Here is an 18,965-nt window from a genome sequence, read left to right on the forward strand (position 1 = left end):
GTACATCTGTAAGACCACTGACTCTTTCTCAAGTAGGAAGGGAAGGGGAGGGTACACTGGGTTGGAAACAGCGGAGGCAAGTCCACAAATCATACCTTATTATCACAGAATCCGTGTTTCTTAACAAAAACAGGCTGAAAATGGCATATTCTTTCAGAATGGATAGTCTTCAGAACTAGTGGTATTTATTTCAAATTTCTTTATTTCTTTAAAACACACGAAAGAAAAACATATGAATAATATTTGGCCTAACTGAACGTCCTCTTGTTTTTAAATAGGCTTCTATGTTGTCAGCAGAAAATGATCCGCTTGGGCCTTTACCACCAGGTTGGGGTAAGTTAATTAGCTGTTAATTTCAGGAAGTGACAGTTACAGAAATTTGGAATGCAATTGTTGTATAGTGTTTTTTTTTCTTTTTTCCCCCTAGAAAGGAGAGTGGATTCAAATGACAGGGTGTATTTTGTAAATCATAACACAAAGACAACCCAGTGGGAAGACCCTCGAACTCAAGGGTAGGTGTGTATATTGACTGTGCAGATAAAAAGATCTTGCTTAATTCATATATGTCGTGATATGGGGGAAAAAGTACTGTCTGCAATTTCTTCTGCAGTTTACAAAATGAGGACCCTCTTCCAGAGGGCTGGGAAATCAGATATACCAGAGAAGGTGTCAGATACTTTGTTGACCATAATACAAGAACCACCACCTTCAATGATCCTCGTACTGGGAAATCTTCTGTGTAAGTGAGAAATTACATATATTTTGTAACATTTTAACTTGTTATAGTTTAGTAATGAAGTCTTCTCACTCTAGAAGACAGTCTATACTTTTAGCTGGAATTGAGCACTAAATTATGAAAAAATTGTTGTCCTGTAAATTTAATCTGTTTTTAAGCTTTAATTGTCACTTTGTCTGTGACACACTTTGCTGTGCTGCTCTAAGGCTCAATAGTTTTTATACGCTTTTCAAATATCAAGATTGTAACTGTTTTGTAAATAGAGAGGGGAAGCGGGGTAGACTTGAACTAATGTAACTAATAGTTACATTTTTAAAGAAATGTGAAATTATTGTAGTGACTATTGCTTATAATTACACATCGTCTAGCAACATGAATGTCAAAACAAAGTAGTTCTAAATACTTCAAAAAATTTTTACATGCAGATCTTTTTAAAAACAGTTTAGTCAGAAGTATTGACCCAACCTATAGTTACTGAAAAGGAAAATTGGTTTTGTTCCATCTCGAACCAGGACACTGTCATAATGTCTTTTATGTAGGGTGGGGTTTACTTCTGATGACGTGTCGATGACCTTTCTTTCAAAGAGCCTATAGAGTGTTGTACTAGAAATTTCTTCATAGTTCCACAAGCAGCTGAATTTATGAAGCCTGATTTAACAGGCTTTCTCTCAGTGAAGACAATAAATTAGACGTCTCTCCTTTAGCTGGCTCTACTTATCAAATCTGGTAAATTGACTAGCATCTTAAATGAAAAAAAAAAAGGGGGGGGGGAGCAGAAAGAATGGCTGAGCAAACAATCAACTGCATTTTGTTTCTGATCATACCTTACTATAACAATTTTTGTGTGTTTATGAAATCTACGTGCTGTTGTTTAGCTTTGAAAGTACTGTTTGATATCTGTATGGTTAATGTACCTCAAATATATTTCCTTACAGAAATAAAGGGCCGCAGATTGCTTATGAGCGTAGCTTTAGGTGGAAACTCGCTCATTTCCGTTACTTGTGTCAGGTACTGATTAAGTAATTATTTACTTTTTGGAACTATTTGAATTTGCATTTGTACGTGCTGCCTTTTAACATTACTGCCTTATGATTGCAGTCCAACGCGCTGCCAAGTCATGTGAAAATCAATGTATCCAGGCAGACTTTGTTTGAGGATTCCTTCCAGCAAGTAAGCCTGCAAAGACGTTGTGTTTGTTTGTCAAGACAAAGCGTAAGAACAAAAATGGCCAAAGCCAGTCAGACTAATGGTCCTTCAGGCACAGTAATCTTCCTCCAGTATTAGCCAAAGGGGAATTCTTAGGGAAGGCTGTAAGAACAGAAGTAATGTATGTAATACTTTTATCAAATGATCTTTCAGCTCCCAGCCGTTTACAATTGAAATGCTTCTTGAGCTTGATGTGGTTTCTGGGTATTTTAATAGTCCTCAAGGGGCTTCTCTTCTGTGAGCTTGTCTGTGCTCCTCCTGTGAACTTTTTGCATCTACAGCATCCTGTGGTAAAGAGTTCCACATCTTAACCACTTTGCATAGCATATTAACTTAACCACAGTGGATTTGCTTTTCTGATTCTCCTGTGTGGTTATATACATTACCAAATGTTGTTTTCTCCAATTAAAACTAGTGTCCTGCCTTGTCCTTCAGACGTTCTATCTGTGTAATTGAAGCTTACAGTTTTTGGGCTCTGATGGGTCTGCAGCCAATGTGTGTTCCTTCCTTCTTTCTCTGCAACAGTGAAAGTTCTTGCCGCTGTCACCGCCTCAAAACCTCTCTATAAGTAAAAAGTATATTATTAATGAAAGTATATTACACTTATTTTGGATTCAATTACTTAAGCGGTTTGCCTAAAACCAAAAATCTGTAATATATCAGCTGAAATGCCTTTTTGCCTATTTTCTTTTAATGATGATGAATGCCGTAGGAAGAGTATAAGAACAGGGCAACCATACAGTGGTACTTTCCAGATACGCTCTCCCATGTGCTAGCAGTCTGCGGCTCAAAGATTTGCAGTCCAAGTTAGGATTTTCATGTGTGGTTCATTGATGGCGTATTCTATGGGATGGTCTAATCGCTCGTCAAATCTGTGTAAACACTTGACGTATATGGCATTTCTGTATCAATTAAATAAAATCTGAATGAGAAGGGGTGATTGTATTGACAATGCATGATTTATAACTTACTACAATTTTTGTTTCTTTTTTAAAATAGATTATGGCATTAAAACCCTATGATTTGAGGAGAAGATTATATGTTATATTCAGAGGAGAAGAAGGATTGGATTATGGTGGTTTGGCAAGGTAAAAGAAAATCTGTTTAAAATAGTTTTTATTTTTTTAATAGCACTCTAACCTTGATTCCTAATGTCGTTCTGTTGGCAAAGAAACTGCTTGCTTTTGCGGTCTGACCCTGGTTACCTTTTTAGCTCCCCTTGATGTATTAAGGAGGTGGAACTGGCGGCACTGGCTATTGTTATGGGCTATAAGCTTGCATTAGTAAAACTATGGCTTCAGTTGTGCATTTCTTCGACCAAAATTGATGTTTAAATTGGAATTTTTAAATGCCAGTTAATTGCACTAGACTGAGTTAATTTCAGAAACGTTCTGTCAGAAAGTTCCGCTCTCTTGAAAATGGGGAGTGTGGAAAAAAAGTAAGGTGTCTTGCTTATTAGGAAAAAACCAAGCGAAGACCAGATTGGGGCTGATGTGAACAGAAAGGGTATAAACAAGAGGAGACTAGCGCAGGCATGAAATAACAGCAGGCAAACAAACTATGTAGGCTGCGCAGGAATGAGAAACAGCTAAACTACAAGATTTACCAGAATCTAAAGTGGAAATGAGAGGAAAAAATCTGATAACAGGAAAACCATAGGCCATGGGTCAACCCATAGACCATAGACAACCCCTGACTGCTGCTGCCAGTTGCTTGACTGAACTGTTACTGTTAGGATGAAAATTTCAGTACTACTGCAGATCGAGGAAATTAAAAGTAATCATAGGTCATATAACATTTTTTTCTGGTTTGTTTGTTGTTTTGTTTTGGTTTTTTTTTTTTTTTAATGTAAAAGGTGTTCCGTTTTGGTTTTATGTAGCTTCCCCTGTTAATATGAAGTTCAGTGAAAATGCGTAGTATTTGTAAGTAAGGAAGCTTGCCTCTGAAGGTTGAGCTTCTTTGGTTATGCTTCTGAATTACAATATCCGATAGGCTTTTGGAGGGAGTGACTGCAGGGGGGACTCCACTATTTGCTTTGCATGGGTTTCGTTTGGTTGGTGTTCCTATCATGATGGCCCTAGGCATAGGATGGGAACCAGGAGAGTCCAAGTAATCTGTTCCAGAGAAACAAAGTCTTCCAAAGAAGTGATATTAGAATAATTTAGCTGAGGAGTTATTAGTCACAGAAAGTAGTAGAATAAATAAATGAATGGGTGAGTGGTATAGATTCGTACACTGGTCCAGGCCGGAAGGGACCTCCAAAGGTCATCTAGTCCGACCTCCCCGCAGTCAGCAGGGACACCCCCAACTAGACCAGGTTGCCCAGGGCCTCGTCGAGCTTCACCTTGAATATCTCAAGGGAAGGGGCCTCAACCAGCTCCCTGGGCAACCTCTTCCAGCGTTCCACCACCCTCAGAGTAAAGAACTTTATAGATTCGTAGACTGGTCCAGGCTGGAAGGGACCTCCAAAGGTCATCTAGTCTGACCTTCCTGCGTATATCATAGTTTTGGGAAAAAGCCTTGCACAAGATTTTTTTAGGTGAAAAAGAGAAGCAGCGAAGATCTCATTGTAACTTGAGCTGAGAATTCTGGAGTGACGCCGAGTAGGTGTTCACGTACTGACTTGCTAATGTAATACTGTGTGAATACAGATACAGAAAGCTCATGCACCTGATTTATCACCCGTCTCTCTGCAGCCTAAACTTGATGTTCCCTCCAGGTTTTTACCTTGTGTTTTGCAGGACCAATGCGACGCTATGTCCTGCGGCTAATTCTAGCTGTTGATGTGAAAAATTCATGGCTTCTGCAAATTTCTCATTGATGACCGATTTCTTTGATTCCTCCCTTGTTACCTGGCTTTGGTCTAATCTAAATGCCTATTAAATTTGATGCTTCTATGCAGAGTTAATATAATTGTCTCAGTGTAAAACTTGCATAGAATGAATCATAGAATCATTCAGGTTGGAAAAGACCCTTGGGATCATCGAGTCCAACCATCTACCCTACTCTACAAAGTTCTTCCCTACACCATATCCCCCAACACCACATCTAAGCGACTCTTAAACTCATCCAAGGATGGTGACTCAACCCCTTCCCTGGGCAAATGCTGTACAACATTCTCCTGCTTATTAAAAGATACAGAGAACCCCGTTAGGATTATTGAATCCTGGCTGCCTTTCTCTGTTTAACTCTTTCTACTTGGTCTTTGGGTTGGAAGCATCTTGTAGCGAATCGTGATCTGTGAGTTGAGTTTCATAGGACTGGTAGGAGAAACGTGCCGGCCAAACTCCTCGCTTCCGTTCCCCGATCTCAGGTAAATATAGGGGTAGAAAAGATGCCTCTCAAAATGTGACAGCTGGAAGGTGGTCAAGATGGAATTCAGTCCCTGAAGTTATTACAGGATAGACTTTTACGTTTTTTTGTAGCTTTTCCCTAGGCCTAGTTTTTCAGTTCCAAGCATTGAAGGCCTGATACAAAAACTCCCGAGTACATATGGTACTGATCAGAGGTCTCTGATCATATGCAAATACTATAAAGCAACAAATATTCTAAAAATCAGCTATTCTAACACTGAAATACCAGATTCTGTTACTATTTCAGCTCAGCCCAGTTGGAAACCGTGGAAGGGGCGAATAACGTGTATGAGTTAAACCTCAACAGAAATACGACGTTTTTACGTCGTTGCGTCCTGTGGGCTTCACTGATGCATGGGAATTCATGGGAATTCACTGATGCATGGGAATTCGTGGGAATTCACTGATGCATGGGAATTTGCTAAACCACAGCAAACCAGCGTGTGCTCTGCTGTCAGATGGGGAAAGCAACCAAGGTGTATTGTGGTTTGGGTTTCTTTGTTTTGCTCCACCTGGGTTGTTTGATAATAAGCGCTGCCTGTGGAATAATCTGTAATTCTTTTGAATAAAGGTTTGAGTTGTGTGCAGTAAAAGCAGGCGTGAGGAGGATAAATACCGTGTCCTGGTTGAGGCAAGGACTCTGTATGCAAAAATGTTTCGGCTATGAGGGTGTGCTCAAGGTGTCGATCTTAACAATAATTTCTAAACTTTGGAAACGTTCTAACGTTGTCATTTTTAATAACGAAATCTTTTATATTTAAGAAGTGTATAATGCCATATGTTATCCTGTGATTCTAATACAACGCTGTTTATATTATTTTTCTAAGTTTGCGTATGTTTTGACCATTTTGCTAGTTACCTAAGGGGAATGGTGATAAACATCTGTATTTGATGGTTTTTATGTGTATACATGTGTTTTTTTCCTTAGAGAATGGTTTTTCTTGCTTTCCCATGAAGTACTGAACCCTATGTACTGCCTATTTGAATATGCTGGCAAGAGCAACTATTGCCTGCAGATAAATCCAGCATCAACAATCAATCCTGACCATCTTTCATATTTCTGTTTCATTGGGCGCTTTATTGCCATGGTAGGTTAGATTTTTAAGGTTTTATTATTTGCTGTAGCTATACATTTATTCCTGAACAGTATTTGTTTTTACAGTTGTTAAAGGTTATATTAATCTCTTAGAAATGGAAGATGAAGGCATATATATAAGGTTACTGAGCCAAAATATTCCCTGAGAGTTCAGTCTCTTACGCACTCAAGTTTCCTGGGATAGCGATGAAAGTTAATGTGACATTCAATATAATATTTTGTTTTTACCAATTGGATGTGTGTACTTCACGCAAACTGCTGTTTGATTGAGTGTCTGAATACTGATGCTCTGAAAAATGTGAATAGTATTTTCCAAAAAAGGCTCCTCAGTTAGACTTGGTATATCTTACTGTATCCAAAAAAAAAAAAAAAAAAGAAAAAAAAAAAAAAGAATTAGAAATGTTTTGTGGAGTACACTGAGCCTTAATTTAAATGTACCTTCTTGGCTACAAAGGTCAGACACTAAGGAGAGCAGAAGCTGGCAGGGAGCTGATCCTCTGCCATCAGGTTTCTGTTAAACTAAAAGGTGAGGAGGCGTGTTGTATCATTCCTTTGTCTGGTATCACTGAGTCAATTTTCTACGGTGGACTCCTGCTCTGTCACGTTTCTTTTCTTCCATGTAGCGATACAGTCATCTTTCTGCATAATCATCACGATGTCTGCAGGTAGCCCTCGGCAAAATCCCGCCACGTGCTGAATAGTGAAACCAAAAAAGAGTAGATAAAAGCGCATTTTCAGATTGAAGAGACTGTTGTCTTCTCCTGTTGCTCAGGCTGTTTGGATGAAATTAGAATGAATACAAGCAAAGTGTAACATAAATGGGAAAATACTTTCAGACTTATTTGAAGTCTGTTAGGTGTGGAGCATTTCTTGGGTTTTCTTGTCTTATAGATGCTTCTTGACAAAAAAAAATCCGTTCAGTTCTGATGATAACATCTTTGATTTCGAGGGTTTTAGGACCAAGTTCCCCATTTCTGTGCTGTCCTGAAAATTTATTTAATAGAGTTAACGCTTTCAACAGGCTGCCAACTTTTTTTTTTTCCTTTTAGAACCCTAACCAAGCTGTAACGCCATTTAGCAGGAAGCCGGGATAAAACCAGTTAGGTCCTAGAGCCAAATTCTGTTCCTTTTAGTTGGTGAATTTTGATCTTGCACATAAGATAAATCCACGATCGAAATGTTCCCTTTAGGAAAACTGTTTCATAAAAAGTACAGATGGCAGAAGAGAACTTTAATGAAAGTATTTAATGTAATTGAAAGACAGCCTTTTATTTCCTGAAGTATTTTTGTGCTTTTATTTTAAATTCTCCAAGGGGAGGAGAGAGAGACGGGTGTAGTGGTGCCGGAGGTGGTCAGTTGCAAGGTTTGAGTACATTCGTGGTTTATAACGGATGGCGCTTTCCTCCGTACATCCTGGGATACCCTCTAGCGGCTTAGGATAGCTCAGATAATAGTGTAAGTGGGAATCATTTTAAGAAGTCTAGATAGGCTTTTTAAGTGCAGTCGTAGTTTCTGTCCTTCTCACAGTTCTAAAATAGTTGTGATTTTCCCATCAGCCACAGACATTTTTGACTGAAACAGAGTTAAACATAAAGACCGCGCATCTTACTCTGTAACAAAAAGCTGTTAAATAAGGTTGGCTGAGACAGCTTTTCTATTTTGCTGTAAGATTACCATTGACATTAAATGAGATGATTTAAGAACTTACTTCTGCAAAAAGCAGGACGTTGCATGGCTGGATGCTGCACTTGACATTTAATTTTTCTGTTTCTATCAGCTTGCTCTCCCGTGAGAAGCACGGACTAGTCTAAAAACAAATACACAAATAAATCAATAAATAAATCCCTCTGAGAAAACCTTTTTAGGCTCTCCTAAAGCAGAAGAAAATGCATGCTAGAGTAAGCCGTAGGGGGAAATGAGAAGGTGAGGGAAAAAGGTGGGGATTGCCATATTTTAGAGGAGATGGGCTCTCTTCTGCTCATAGAATTTCGGCTGTAAGGAAAGGCAAGTAAGCAATGCCATACGCAGCCTATGTTTAGGATGCTTTTTATAAAGAGGTATTTTAGTGAAGAAAGCGTGCTTAATAAGGCCGGGGGCGGGGGGGGAAGTTTTCATAGTTATCGCTGTACCCTGTTAGCTCTCAGCTGCACCGAGTCAGCATAGAGGTTAACGCTGGGGGGGTGCGTGTCAATGCTCTGCTTCAGCTCTAGAAATGAGCTTTACACCCTCTGGGCACGCGGGGTGAGACAAGCGGGACCAAGGTTTGGCTTGCTTTGATTTATTTTTTTTTTTTCAGTTTCGTTTTTGCAGGAAAATCTCATTTCTCAGCTCTGGTACTCACCTATTAAAAAAAAAAAGTGATTCCCAAAGTTTTTTTTCCAAAGCAGTCTGTGATTGCATTTTGAAACTGGTTTTTTTTGTTGTTTTTTTCAAGCTGCAGTAGCATTGTGGCAAGGAGCGTTTGGCAGGATGTACCTGTGTAGTAAAACACGGCAGTAGGACTCAAGTAGGATCAAATATTATGCTCAAGTAGGATCAAGTAACACTTAGCATATATACATATCCGCATAATAAAGAGGAAACTTCCCAAATTCCTCTTTCCATCATTTTATAAGAGGTTTTTTTTTTTTTTTAAAAATCAGATAATTTCTAAATTGTAATGATAAAACATATACTTGGATAAATTTTGTCAATTAATCTTTTTTTTTCTGATTTAATGTAATGTTTTATTCTTTTTAAATACCAAGGTGCTACTGCTACTTGGTGCTTTTTATTATTTGAAGGAGAAAGGAAAAAAAGAATTCAAGTCCAGAAATACTTCAAGAATTCAGTAGTTCCATAAAAGCTAAACAGACTTTTTTCTGTTCAACAGGCGTTGTTTCATGGGAAATTTATCGACACTGGTTTTTCTCTGCCTTTCTACAAACGAATGCTGAGCAAAAAACTTACTATTAAGGACCTGGAATCTATTGATACTGAATTTTACAACTCCCTAATCTGGATAAGGTTTGTAGGTTATTTTTTTTTTTTGTGTGTGTACGGTGGTTTATGGATTTTTTTTTTGTTTATATAGAATTCATTGCGCTTGTTTTGTTTCTTTTTTCTTTTCATTCAGGGATAATAACATCGAAGAGTGTAACTTGGAAATGTACTTTTGTGTGGATATGGAGCTCTTAGGAAAAGTAACCTCACATGAGCTGAAATCAGGAGGTTCAAATATCTTGGTAACCGAGGAGAACAAAGAAGAATATATTGGGTAGGAAGGTGTAGATGTTGAAAAAAAGTATAATGTGGTGCGACTTAAACTCTTTTTTGTCTTTGTTCTCTTAACGCTGCTCTTTCCTGCTTCTCTCCTGATCTTATCGCTGCCTTTCTTTTCCTGAATCTCTATTTCTGATCCTTCCATTCAGAGTGATCTCAAAAGCAGATCCTTTACTGGGGAACACTGGATGTCCAGTGCTGCACATTAAGTTTCTCCTTAAATTAGCAGTCTTTAGTTTCTCAGTGAAATAGTTTCTATAGTAGGTATATATATATATAGCCTTTTTTTTAATTTATTTTATTAATTCAGAAGCGGCTTGATCATTTCAGTTGAAACTTAAAAACCGTTACCTCTTCCTCCAAATCTTAGCGTAAATCGGGAGCTGAGAACAGAAAATGAGTGCTATTTGGTGAAGCTGGAAATAGCCTCACGCTGGAAGTATTGGGCAACCATAGTTATAGGTATTATAAGCAACAGTAGTTCTTACTGTTCTCTGCCTACATGCTGGTTTTTTGCTCAAGAACAGAGTATTTTGAAATCAGTGGAAATTTTTCTACCGTTACGCCCTTTTGAAGCTAAAGCAAATTTTGCCATAACAAAATCATAATGCTCAAGTAGCATTATTTTCATGAAAAGGCTACTGAATTTTGATTAGCGAAAGCTTAATAATAACAATTTTTTTTTTAACTGAAATGGTAATCTAAGCTCATCCTGCGACTTTTACTGTTGTCTGAGTTTGTGGATTTGCGATAATATTAATATGGTAAGTCCCTGATGGTCTATGGAATCATACGGCGTAAGAAAGCAAAATTGGAGGGAGCGTTATTGGGAACATAGTCATGCCCATGTATGGGAACACAGACGCAGTCATACACGATTGAACTTCTTCACGTTGGGTGCTAATTGATGGTTAATTTATGTTTGCTTTTTTCCATCCCAGGCTAATGGCTGAGTGGCGATTTTCTCGGGGAGTTAGAGAACAAACCAAAGCTTTTCTTGATGGTTTTAATGAAGTTGTTCCTCTACAGTGGCTACACTATTTTGATGAAAAGGAGTTGGAGGTGAGGTTTTCCGATCACGAGTGGTGTCCCCCAGGGCTCGGTACTGGGGCCGGTTCTCTTTAACGTCTTCATCAATGATCTGGACGAGGGGATCGAGTGCACCCTCAGTCAGTTCGCAGATGACACCAAGTTGGGTGGGAGTGTCGACCTGCTGGAGGGTAGAAAGGCTTTGCAGAGGGATCTGGACAGGCTGGATGGATGGGCTGAGACCAATGGGATGAGGTTCAACAAGGCCAAGTGCCGGGTCCTGCATTTGGGTCACACCAACCCTCTGCAGCGCTACAGGCTTGGGGCAGAGTGGCTGGAGCTGCCCGGCAGAAAAGGACCTGGGGGTGTTGGTTGACTGTGGGCTGAACATGAGCCAGCAGTGTGCCCAGGTGGCCAAGGAGGCCACCAGCATCCTGGCCTGTATCAGGAACAGCATGGGGAGTAGGACTCGGGAGGTGATCATCCCCCTGTACTTGGCACTGGTGAGGCCCCACCTCGAGGGCTGTGTCCAGTTTTGGGCCCCTCACCACAAAAAAGACATTGAGGTGCTGGAGCGTGTCCAGAGAAGGGCAATGGAGCTGGTGAGGGGTCTGGAGCACAAGTCTTGTGAGGAGAGGCTGAGGGAGCTGGGGGTGTTCAGCCTGGAGAAAAGGAGGCTGAGGGTAGACCTTCTCGCTCTCTACAACTCCCTGAAAGGAGGGTGTAGCCAGGGGGGGTCGGTCTCTTCTCCCAAGTCACAGGTGACAGGACAAGAGGAAATGGCCTCAAGATGCGCCAGGGGAGGTTCAGGTTGAACATTAGGAAGATTTTTTCCCCTGAAAGGGTTATCAAGCATTGGAATGGGCTGCCCAGGGAAGCGGTTGAGGCACCATCCCTGGAGGTGTTCAACAGACAGGTTGACATGGTGCTGGGGGACATGGTTTAGTGATGGTTTTTTTGTCAGAGTTAGGTTGATGGTTGGACTAGATGATCTTGAAGATCCTTTCCAACCTAGGTGATTGTACGATTCTGTGATTCTGATTTTCTGCTCAACATTTTTACCTTTTGCAAAGGTAATACGTAGGGAATGATGGAATGGATAGGTCAGCTTGAATCTCTCACCTGTGGCGTGCTGCATTGGATTGCTTCTGGTACATGGAGCGTTTAACAGGAGCAGCGGGGGTAAATCATGGTGAAAAGCCAGCATCTATTGAATGGTTTTGCGGTGTTGGGAGTTCTTGATTCCATCCTCAGTGTTAAAACGTGTTTTGCAAGTTTGTCTGCAAGGATCAGAATATGAGGTCACAGGTGGATCTGTTCGTCACAGAAAACTTGTCCCTCTGTGGTAGACGAGTAGAATTACCTCGTAGCAGATGGCCCAGAAGTCGATTCTGGTGTACAGTGATTGCTTAGTTTCGTAGTCCAGGACAGGTCCTAAGATTGTTACCCTTAAGGCCAGATAGTTGGAGGAACCAACAAGGTTTGAAACTGAAATTTGCAGGTCCTCAACGTGTAACCCAAGGGCTGTTAACAGGAATCGCTTGCGTGCACCGCGTTCACTTAACAGTCAGCCTGAGCCGTGTTACCTGCTGGGGTTGTGATTTGGGGCAGGGACAAAAGGCTCTGTAGTGCTGTGCTTATTTATTTCTGCGAGACCCGCCAGGGTTCCCTGTATATAATGAGCAGCATTCTGAAACCTTCTTAAGCCAAATGGGATTTTTTTCCTGAGAAAGGGCTTTGAGCTGTCTTATTTAGCGTTCAGTTTTCTAGGGGGCTCTGCCTCTAGCACTTTGAGCTTTCATCGCCTCTTGTCGTGAACGCTTTGCAGACATACACTTTGCAGCATAGTTTATCTTTACTAGTAGTGGCAAAGTAACCACCATCATCTTGGAGCATGAGGCAAGGTTTTAATGGGAAAGGTAATATCCTCTTTAATATAACATTTCCTTTTATAGGAAAGGTAGTATCTTTTATTATTGAATTACTAGTTGGAAGAAACTAAGTTTCTGGTGTGCGGGCTTTCAGACCACTTAAATACATAAAGAGTTTTGAAGGAGTTCTGTAAACTTAGGATAAAGGAGGATCTTAGAGAGGTGATTCTGACACTTTGCTCTGGTGAGACCTCACCTGGAGTACTGTGTGCAGGTCTGGAGCCCTCAATATAGAAAGGACATGGACCTGATGGAGCGGGTCCAGAGGAGGGCCACCAAAATGATCAGGGGATTGGAGCACCTCTGCTATGAGGACAGGCTGAGGGAGCTGGGGTTGTTCAGCCTGGAGAAGAGGAGGCTCCGGGGAGACCTCACAGCAGCCTTCCAGTACCTGAGGGGGGCCTACAGGAAGGCTGGGGAGGGTCTGTTTACAAAGACCTGCAGTGACAGGACGAGGGGCAATGGTTTTAAGTTGGAGAAGGGGAGATTTAGATTGGATATTAGGAACAAGTTCTTTACTCTGAGGGTGGTGGAACACTGGAACAGGTTGCCCAGGGAGGTGGTTGAGGCCCCTTCCCTTGAGATATTCAAGGTGAAGCTCGACGAGGCCCTGGGCAACCTGGTCTAGTTGGGGGTGTCCCTGCTGACTGCGGGGAGGTCGGACTAGATGACCTTTGGAGGTCCCTTCTGGCCTGGACCAGTCTATGGATCAATCTATGAATCTTAACTGTGGAGTAAAATGAAAAAACTGCCAGACCTTTTTTGGGAGCGAGCGCTTCCGTTTTTATTAGTGTGTCTTAAACGAGACATAAAATGAACTCCTAATTTACGCGTGTAGACATGTATGTTGTCAAGTAATCATTCTCTTTTCTAGGTTATGCTCTGTGGTATGCAAGAAGTTGATTTAGCAGACTGGCAGAGGAACACCGTTTATCGGCATTATACGAGGAATAGCAAGCAAATCATATGGTTCTGGCAGGTACGTCAATCAGTAAAATTTCTGGCTTCTTTAGATTTTGGCGTGTTTTGTAACACAAATGACGTGCAGTGGAGGGCTGCCATCCCTAAGAAGGTTCTTGCTGCTTCCTTTCTTTTTTCTTTTCAGAGGAGAAAAGGAGGATTACTGGTTCTTAGGGAGCGTACTTTAGGATGGGAAATGGCAGATAGGTGCCCGCGTTACATTTGGATGGCTGCACCGTGAATGCTTTTTCGATATCTTATCTTTCTTACTGATTATACAACAACAGAGGGTTTTGTATTCTCAGCAGCGATGCACCTTCTAAACGTTCTTAAATGTAATACTCCTGTACATCTGAAATGCCACATATTATTTATGATTATTGTCCTATTAACTGTGCTGGTTCTAGTGCTGACTGCTGGGAGCTCACATTTTACTGAAGGTGGCTAAGAATTATTTTCAGGAAAAAAACCTCCTCCTACGGGCCCCCACTTTCTATGAATTTCCCTAAAGAGAAGTCACAGCCGGGCAGTTCCTGTCTTTTGATAAATTTAGAGATGCTTTTGACCAAATTTCTCTAAGAAAATGATGCCAATCAACTATTTCCTAGCTTATTTATATTGTCAGAACAATGTAAGATGTGGTGATTTGATTTCTTTTTAAGAAGCTTAGTACTGAAGGAATCTTAACCAGAAGTTCAAGTAACTTGGAGACGGTTTCAGCATTTCTAGAATAAAGATACTCGTTTTGTTACCCAGGTTTTTCCGAGTCAAAATTCTAGCTCTGTCAGTCCCCCCCTCTCTCAGCAAAGTGTTCTCCATCTCTTTTCTCTTGAGTTCCTCTTCCCTTTCCCAGTGAATTTCCCTCCCAAGTGATGCAGCTGTTGGGGATGGTGTTTTCTCTCACTCAGACTGCCACGTGCGGGGAACGCTTCAGTCTTGAAATGCCCCGAGCCTGTGACTCGGCTATTGCTGTGTTTAATCAAAATGGCAATAGTTTTCATATAAACCATTGGAACGCTTTATATTTTAGTGTAGAATAAACTAGATAAAGATTCTTCCTCTATTGGCTGTTCTCAGCTGTCGTGGTTTCGGCCGAATTTAACAAAATTGGACCGACAGATGGCCCTTCCCCCCCTTCTTCCCCCCCCAAAAAAAAAAGAGGGGAGAGGAGGAGAAAGAGATAAGGAGATCAGAAGTTTAGAATGAACTAAACTACTTTAATGAAGAATTAATATTAAAATAAAAATAAAGAAGAAAATAATGAAATAGGTACAATATATACAAAACCCTATCAAGCTCCCAGGATGACAGTCACGTCACCGGCAGGCACTGGGGAAGTCCCAGACTGGACTCAGTGACGGATGGGAACTGGATTCCAGCTCTGGAGTCAGGAACACACGGATCGGGATCAAAGGCAGATGGACAGACAGAGTCCTCTCTGGACGTCGGCCATCGCAGGAAGGGGCTGACCCTTTGATCCCTCAGCTTTTATACTGAGCGTGGGGCAGATGGGATGGAATACCCCAGTTGGTCAGGTTTGGGTCACCTCTCCTGTCCCCTCCTCCCCACCGATGTGACCCCTCTACGTTTTTTCCGTTTCCGACCCTCTAATGGGGCAAATAAGGAAATTGGCTGCCCTTGGTTGTTACAGCAATAAGTATAAGCAAGGGCCTCCCTGCACACCATCCCTTGGCATGGAGCACAGACATTGGGCTGATCATTCTGAGAAGGAGCAGTTTTCTCCACAATATGCCGTTCATTTCAGAGAGTTAGAGGAGGCCGAGCTAGGGTGTAAAGTTACAGAACAGAAAATTGGTTTGGTTTTACTTCAAACCGGGACATCAGCCTTCACTTTGTCACGGTTGACAGGGCATATAATCTGAAATCACTGTCTTCTCCTTCCACCCAGTTTTGCTGAAATCAAGAAAGGTGAACTGTTCTCAGGGGGGTGTCATTTTAAATGGAATTACACTTTTTCAACAGTCTTGTGGGGTTTTTTGTTTTTCTCCAGCGATGTTAAAGGTTTTTATTAAGTAATTTGAATTTCTGTGCCTAGTTTGTAAAAGAAACAGACAACGAGGTTCGCATGCGACTTCTGCAGTTTGTCACTGGCACTTGCAGGTTGCCATTGGGTGGATTTGCTGAACTTATGGGTAAGTAAAAGGTGTCCAAACGTTGTATACTGTAACTGTCGGGGTTGTTCAGCCTGGAGAAGAGGAGGCTCCGGGGAGACCTTATAGCCCCTTCCAGTACCTGAGGGGGACCTACGGGAGAGATGGAGAGGGACTCTTTATCAAGGAGTGTAGTGACAGGACAAAGGGTAATGGTTTTAAATTGGAAGAGGGGAGATTTAGATTAGATACCAGAAAGAAATTCTTCACTGTGAGGGTGGTGAGGCACTGGAACAGGTTGCCCAGGGAAGCTGTGGATGCCCCATCCCTGGAGGTGTTCAAGGCCAGGCTGGATGGGGCTTTGAGCAACCTGCTCTAGTGGAGGTGTCCCTGCCCATGGCAGTGGGGCTGGAACTGGATGATCTTTAAGGTCCCTTCCAACTCTAACCATTCTATGATTCTACGTTCCATTTGCAAATGAACCACGCTGTGAGCGTACAGATAGCAGGAACTTCATCTACATCAGCTTGGATCTAGAAGGGCTTTTTATTAGAGAAATCCCATCAATATATTTATAAATTATTAGTAATTGATCTCATTTCTATGAGAGGAATGTTCATATTCATGTAGCATTGAGTAGCAGCTGATGAGCTCTGTCTGCTGTATCTGAGTGGTGTCTTACGTCATGTATGTATCACATGTACTACTTGAAAGGAACAGATTACACTTTTTTTAATCTTCTTTTCTAGGAAGTAATGGTCCTCAGAAGTTTTGCATTGAAAAAGTTGGTAAGGAAACCTGGTTACCAAGAAGTCACACTTGGTGAGTTGTTACGTGTCAACTTTCTGTACCTTTAGTGGTTCTTTTTTCTGGTCTTGCATTTACCAAATCAAATTAGTTCTTTATCTCCATCTCCAGCTTCTTTGATTGCTCTGCCACACCAGTATTGAAAACTTTTCTGCTTGCCCTATTCTTCAATTTTGCTACCGCACTCTACAGTTCATCAGTATCAGATCTATCAAAAGTACGGTATCATCCTTCTTGTGTAGAACCCAGAGGTGTTTCCCAAATTCTTTATTTCAGAGAATATTAAGTAACCGAACAAAAGTCATGTTGGTCATTAGCTGTCTAGAGTTATTAGATAACGCTTAATACACAGTCACATTATAAAAGAGAAACGTGTAGTCGCGATGAAAGGTAGCGTGACAGAAATCAAAGCGAACGGTCAAACCAAGGATGTTTAGCCAAGAATACAGACCTTTGCCAGCCAGGCTTCAGACTGTTACTGGCTCAGCATTCCTGTGGTGCAACAGGTACAGGGATCAGTTTCCCGTATATACTGTGTGCCAAACGGACACACCTTCCTGTGGCAACGTGGTGACAATCCTAGTCATCATGCTTTTAAACTACTTCAAGGAATCCTCCATTTTACCGTCTTCTCCTCTGGTGCTGTTTTTTCAAGCGATGATCGCAAGAGTTAAACATCCCCCTTTGTGTAAGATAATTTTGGGGGAGACGTGGAACGAAACAGAATTTTGACAAAAGCCTTTTAGGGCAAAGTTTAGAAGGAAAAAGAAACCTATATCCAGGCATGAGCAAGGAGGAAGATTCAGCTTTTCCATGCTTTTGCTGGAATTCGGAGATGGGTCAAACCAGGATGATATTAAACTTTAGGGTGAACATTTCCTTTCCTGAGTGTTACAGTTCTCTGTATCTTGGGCTGTCTTTAGTCTTCAAAGGTTCTGGTTTGTAGCTGATGTGATAAGGCTTTTGTTTCTCCGAGCGTTCCCCTCAAACTTTGCCTGGTTTTACTGCTCGTAGGAATGTCAAGGCAGTGAGATTGCACCGATTGCTATTTCTTCATTTCTAATTGTTAAACCGAAACAGTTTTAACTCCTACTCTAGCAGTCGAGTTCTGTAGCGTTCTTGTGGGATTTAGAGAAACTTAACCCAATTTTGGTTTGTTTTTGTTTGTTTTTTTTTTCCTGCTCAGTTTTAATCGTTTGGATTTACCACCGTATAAAAGCTATGAACAACTAAAAGAGAAGCTGCTCTTTGCCATCGAAGAAACAGAGGGATTTGGTCAAGAGTAGAAGTGGCTTCTAGTCCAAAAGGAGATCTTGCATAATTAAAAGGCCCAGCCAACTAAAATTGCACACTTAATTGTATATAAGCTTTTTGTTCTGTACAGTGATCTTTCTGGAACTCTAAAAGTATAATTGTTCTCCGTTCTTCCACAAAGATATGCAAAACAGTTCAGCCTTTTCTACTTTTATTTATTGCCCTTCCAAAAGACCAGAAAAAACCCTCATAAATTTTGAAAGCAGACAAGAGACTTATTTAAAAATATATATTAAAAATATAAATATATATACTAATAGGCTCTAGTTTTATAGAGCTCTAAGTGTATGAAAAGTTGCAGCCATTTAAAAGGGCCTGGATTTGCTTTATCTTGGCTTTATTATTCAGAAAAATGTTTAAACTGCTCTGTGTTCTCTCTTAAGAAACATCTCCGAGTTTGTTTTATTGCATGGCTGTTCTAAAAGGTGTTAAAGGCTTAGGCCAAACGTATCCTAAATATGTAGAAAGATGCTGCTGGTATTTGAGACGACAGAATATGTTGTTCTGTCAGTTTAATTTTTTTAAAATACGTAAATAGCTGATATATCCCTCTCTACTGATGTAGCCAAGGTCATGAATAAAAGCCTTTACTACTTGCACAAGAGTCATGTACAAGAAGATGAATGTGATTTAATGTTGAAAGGAATCAGTGCCGCTGTTCTGACTTACTGGAGGAGCTGAACAGAATATTTTAATTCATTTGAGCAGCATTGAAATTTGTTTACATATTACCTTGGGTTATTACCACGAGGCTGTTAGGTAATCTTCAAAGAAAAAAAAATAATAAAAGAGAAAAATATTACACATTCTCTCCTTGGTCTGGTGTCTTCCAGGTTTCTTTTTTTTTTTTGGTGGGTTTTTTTTTTTTGTCCGTGATGTACTTTTAACAACTTTGTAGAGTATTATATCGCTGTAACCCCAGCTACAAGGGTGTGCGGAAGGTGACGTGACCTGTGCTGCCTTCTGCCTCCACGTTCAGTTTCAGTTACTGGATCCAGGAAACCCACATAAAACGGAAGTTCTATTAAGCTTTGCGCAGATCAAAATATTCCTAAGCATTAAATATTCCCATTCCTCTTTTAAGTTCTTACAGAAATTCAGACGGATCTGAATTCAGTAAGTATGTCTAAAACCTGTCATTCTTTTGTTGTCCTAAGTGCA

General features: G+C 40.8%; 1 protein-coding gene across 1 annotated transcript in view; it reads left to right on the top strand.

Annotated features, from left to right (window-relative positions):
* WWP1 (WW domain containing E3 ubiquitin protein ligase 1) overlaps positions 1–18,566 on the top strand; it is a 74,391-nt gene extending 55,825 nt beyond the window's left edge. The window contains exons 11-24 of the mRNA XM_074146058.1: positions 279–333; positions 428–512; positions 611–739; positions 1,672–1,744; positions 1,835–1,906; positions 2,942–3,030; positions 6,224–6,383; positions 9,264–9,397; positions 9,507–9,647; positions 10,594–10,714; positions 13,487–13,591; positions 15,629–15,725; positions 16,433–16,505; positions 17,677–18,566. Of these exons, the coding sequence (XP_074002159.1) occupies positions 279–333; positions 428–512; positions 611–739; positions 1,672–1,744; positions 1,835–1,906; positions 2,942–3,030; positions 6,224–6,383; positions 9,264–9,397; positions 9,507–9,647; positions 10,594–10,714; positions 13,487–13,591; positions 15,629–15,725; positions 16,433–16,505; positions 17,677–17,776 (1,434 nt within the window). The 3' untranslated portion in view covers positions 17,777–18,566. The remainder of the gene's footprint in view (positions 1–278; positions 334–427; positions 513–610; positions 740–1,671; positions 1,745–1,834; positions 1,907–2,941; positions 3,031–6,223; positions 6,384–9,263; positions 9,398–9,506; positions 9,648–10,593; positions 10,715–13,486; positions 13,592–15,628; positions 15,726–16,432; positions 16,506–17,676) is intronic.
* The last annotated feature ends 399 nt before the right edge of the window (positions 18,567–18,965 follow it).

The sequence above is a fragment of the Numenius arquata genome, chromosome 3, assembly GCF_964106895.1.
Source record: "Numenius arquata chromosome 3, bNumArq3.hap1.1, whole genome shotgun sequence".
NCBI lineage: Eukaryota > Metazoa > Chordata > Aves > Charadriiformes > Scolopacidae > Numenius > Numenius arquata.